At 47.9% G+C, this 3552-nt stretch overlaps 1 protein-coding gene across 3 annotated transcripts in view; it reads right to left on the reverse strand.

Annotated features, from left to right (window-relative positions):
* Positions 1-2446: 2446 nt before the first annotated feature.
* Positions 2447-3552, reverse strand: part of THEMIS2 (thymocyte selection associated family member 2) — a 12717-nt gene continuing 11611 nt past the window's right edge. For all 3 annotated transcript variants that reach the window (XM_007459075.1, XM_007459074.1, XM_007459073.1), the window contains 2 exons: positions 2917-3073; positions 2447-2499 (listed from right to left, as the gene is read on the reverse strand). In XM_007459075.1, coding sequence (XP_007459137.1) covers positions 2447-2499; positions 2917-3073 — 210 coding nt within the window. The remainder of the gene's footprint in view (positions 2500-2916; positions 3074-3552) is intronic.

The following is a 3552-nucleotide window of genomic DNA, read 5'->3' on the forward strand; positions in this document are numbered from 1 at the left end:
AGAATTAGTGTCCTATATGAATTAATAGATTTGTTTTTTAAAATGCTGTTGAGGGAAATTCAAAACTCTTGATAAATTTTTGAGCATGCATCTCCAGGTTACATTCATTTGCTTAGCAGTTATTTACTATATCAGTTACTATATTAGTTTGTTATATATATTACAAAACACTCAAAATTAGAAATGAAAAAGGATATTAAAATAAATATGAAAGGATGTACCAATACAGTTGACCCTTGAACATCACGGTTTGAGCTGTGCAGATCCACTTATATGCAGATTTTTTCCAATAAACACATACTACACGATCTGCAGTTGGTTGAATCTGCAGGTGCGGAGGGCCAACTGTAAAGTTGTATGTGGATTTTTTGACCGTGTGGGGGGTCAACTAATTCTTCTCTGTTTCCCAGTCAATCATCTTGTGTGCTCACTTTGGAGACCACTGCTGGGGGGAATCTCTAGCCCCATTATAATTCCCTCCCCACCACCCAGCGGTTTATTCCTGAGGTAAAGAAGACGAAAGCACCCTGAGGGTGGTATCTGCCTTTGGTCCATTCCCTTCCTGCCCTCACTGCTCTAGTAAGACATTCACAGTTGTGGTTTTCAAACATGTTTTCCTTTTAAGCCCAGCTTTCCCTGCTATGAAATTGCTGCCTTTCTCCTCATGGCAGCATTTGGCTACTCAGAAACCCCCTTTTGTGGGAACTGGTGGCCCCTCTCCTCTGCCCCCCTTTTGTGATCTTGCTCAATTTGGCACCAAGATTAACTGCAAACGTGAAAGTGAAACTGTGGACATTTGCATGGGGTCCTGATCCCTAGGGGTTCTGTGCCAAGGAGGAACTTTCTCTTGCTTATTGCTTTTCCCAGAGTACTCTCTTCCTCAGGGTCCCCCTGTGTGGTAGAGATTGCGTCTGTGGAGGAGGGCGTGGGAACTGGTGAGATGAGCATGGGTGCTAGATACTGGGGACTGGCCCAACAGCACATAGTCACCGCTCAGTGGTCACCTGGAGAATGCCCTGCTGGAGTGTGGCGGCCTGGGAAGTACATGGGTCCAGAGAGCCAGAGGGATGTTAGGAGGCAAAGGAAGGACACACTCAGGTGTAATGCCTCGAATCCAGGAGTGGGAATTTGACCCTCTTTCGGCTCCCGCCTCCACTGGACACTCCTTCCATCTTTTTGTCTCTCTCCTGTCCTCCGCTGACCATGGTGCTTAATTCCGTGACTGCATTAGCCCAAGAAACCAAAGTCCCACTACTTCTAGGAAGTGAGGCCTGTGGGCTTACCTTACTGAACAGGCCTTAACTGACCCTGGAAACTGAGTTATTCTCTGCATAGACACAGGCTTGTATTTCTTCTCTTATCTCATTATACTGGCTCTGTCTCCACAGCCCAGGAACATAGTATAAACACTGGGATGAATTCCATGACTAGGAGACAGTGTAAGCATGTGAAAGGGCTGTTGGTTTTAGAGACAGGTACAGCTCTCAGATCTTGGTCAACAGTAATGATACTAACATGTTTACTGAATATTTATTATGAGCCAGGCACTGTGATAAATGCTCTACAGATATTATCTCAGTCGATCCTTAAAACAATCTTTTGAGGTAGATAACTTAGTTTCATTTTGCATGTGAAGAAACTGAAGCTTAGAGAGGTTAAAATCAGTTATAGGTGGTGAGCAAGGGTCCTGACCCAGGCCCATGACTAGCCTGCCCGCTGAAGCACACTAGACTAGTTTGTTTCCTGATCTTTAAAACAAGGCCTTGTCTACCACAGGGAGTTGATTTAGATAGGGTTTGTAAAGGGTCTGGTATACAGACAGAACTTAATAAGTGATAATCTCTTATCATTTTTCCAGAAGCTCAGATGTCATTTTTATTCTGTGGTTTTAAAGTGAAATAATCTTGGATAGTCACCTACAACGGTCATGTGCTGGGTGCTGCAGAGATGAGGAAGACAGTCCTGGTCCCTCAGAGGCTCGGAGCCTGGGTGGGGGATGGGGAGAGGGAGGAGAGAGTGGAGCAGGGGTGGCCAGCATTACAGAAGGCTCTCAGTGCAGTGTGTCATCAGGATTGAGTCCCCTTTACCAAGAGGCAGGAGGCACTGTGCTGCCGTCACCAAGGTGGGCAGTCTCTTGGATTCCTTTCTGCACTAACCAGTGGGACAACTGGTGTTGGGGTGCAGGATTGAGTAGAACCCAGCTGGCTACTTGATACCAAAGCTCCGAGGCTGAAGGAGCCAAATGCAAGGTGCTGGGCCCAGAGGAGCCAGAGGGAAGCTGGTGCTGGGTCTATCCTATTTCCAGTCAGTCCCCACCCAGGCACTCCTTGTCCACAGTCTGATTTCTGAGAGACCTTGTCCAAGGTCCTCTAAAGGCTTGTAATAGTTGGCTGATACCTCGGGTTCCCTGAGAAGCAGCAGTTAGGAAGTAAGGTTCCTCCAGCACCTAGAGGGTTTTCGGAAACTGCTCAAGTATTTCTTCGTAATCATGTTCATCATCTGCAAAAGAATCCAAGTCAGTGAGGACCTTTGGCCTTAGGTTCCTTCCCCTCTTTAGGGTACTTTCCTCCCTTGAACAGGGGAGGGCTTGGTCTGGATGCTCTAAGGTCCTTGTTAGCCCAGAAACCACAGTTGTTACGTCTGGACACTTCGCAAACATTCTCCTGTGTGCCTTGGGGGATGAACCCATTTTCCTTGCCAGGGCCCTGGAGCCACTGGGAGAAGGACAGTAGGGACCCTTCAGCCTACGCCCATCTCATATAGGCCTGTCCATCCAACTGGGACTGTGGAAGGGTCGCTCACGAGCAGGGCCCTGCTGAGGGTATGGCCAGCACCACCAGAGGCAAAAGCAGCAGCAGAATGGCATGGGGGAGGGGAGAAGGAAAGACAGGGGTGAACAGGGGCTGACAGACTCACTTGTATCCTGCGTGATGGGCTTAGTGGGCCTGAGACCTTTCTTGTGACCAGGAATCGCACGGTATAAATTGCAGCTGTCCTTGATGACCTTTCGCAAGGTGTTCCTCTTGGGTTTAGGCATCAGAGATGGTTCCTGCAATTCGAAGTCTTCAGAAGACTAAGTGGGGAAAAAAGCAGAAGTTAGCAGGGTCCCAAGAAATGGGGTAAGAGAATACCTGAAATGCAATTTCCTTCAAATCTCACTTCCTCTGCTCCCCTCTGAACTTTTCAGTGTATGGCTTCTCAGGACCCCAGGTGTTTTTGCTACAAGCACTTGAACTGTTCTTTGGCAGGGGAGAAAGGGGCCAGGGTGAGACATGATAGGGTTGGGGGCTAGAGGCAGGGTGTCCCTGCGTTTTTACACAGGGATTTGGTCATTGTCCTCCACATCTTTTGCTGAAGGAGAAAAGAGTAGTCACAAAGCCTCAGGACAAGCAGAGTGCAGAGCTGAGAGGGGTCCCAGAAGGAAGAGGACTTTTATTGAAATCCTACCATGTGCCAGAAGCTGTATGCATATCTGTTCATTCACCCTCAAGTGACTCTCTGAGGAGCTGTTTGAGTTCCCAGTTTACACGTGAGGAACCAGGCTCAGAAAGA

This window comes from Lipotes vexillifer, unplaced genomic scaffold, assembly GCF_000442215.2.
Source record: "Lipotes vexillifer unplaced genomic scaffold, Lipotes_vexillifer_v1.1 scaffold496, whole genome shotgun sequence".
Taxonomy (NCBI): domain Eukaryota; kingdom Metazoa; phylum Chordata; class Mammalia; order Artiodactyla; family Lipotidae; genus Lipotes; species Lipotes vexillifer.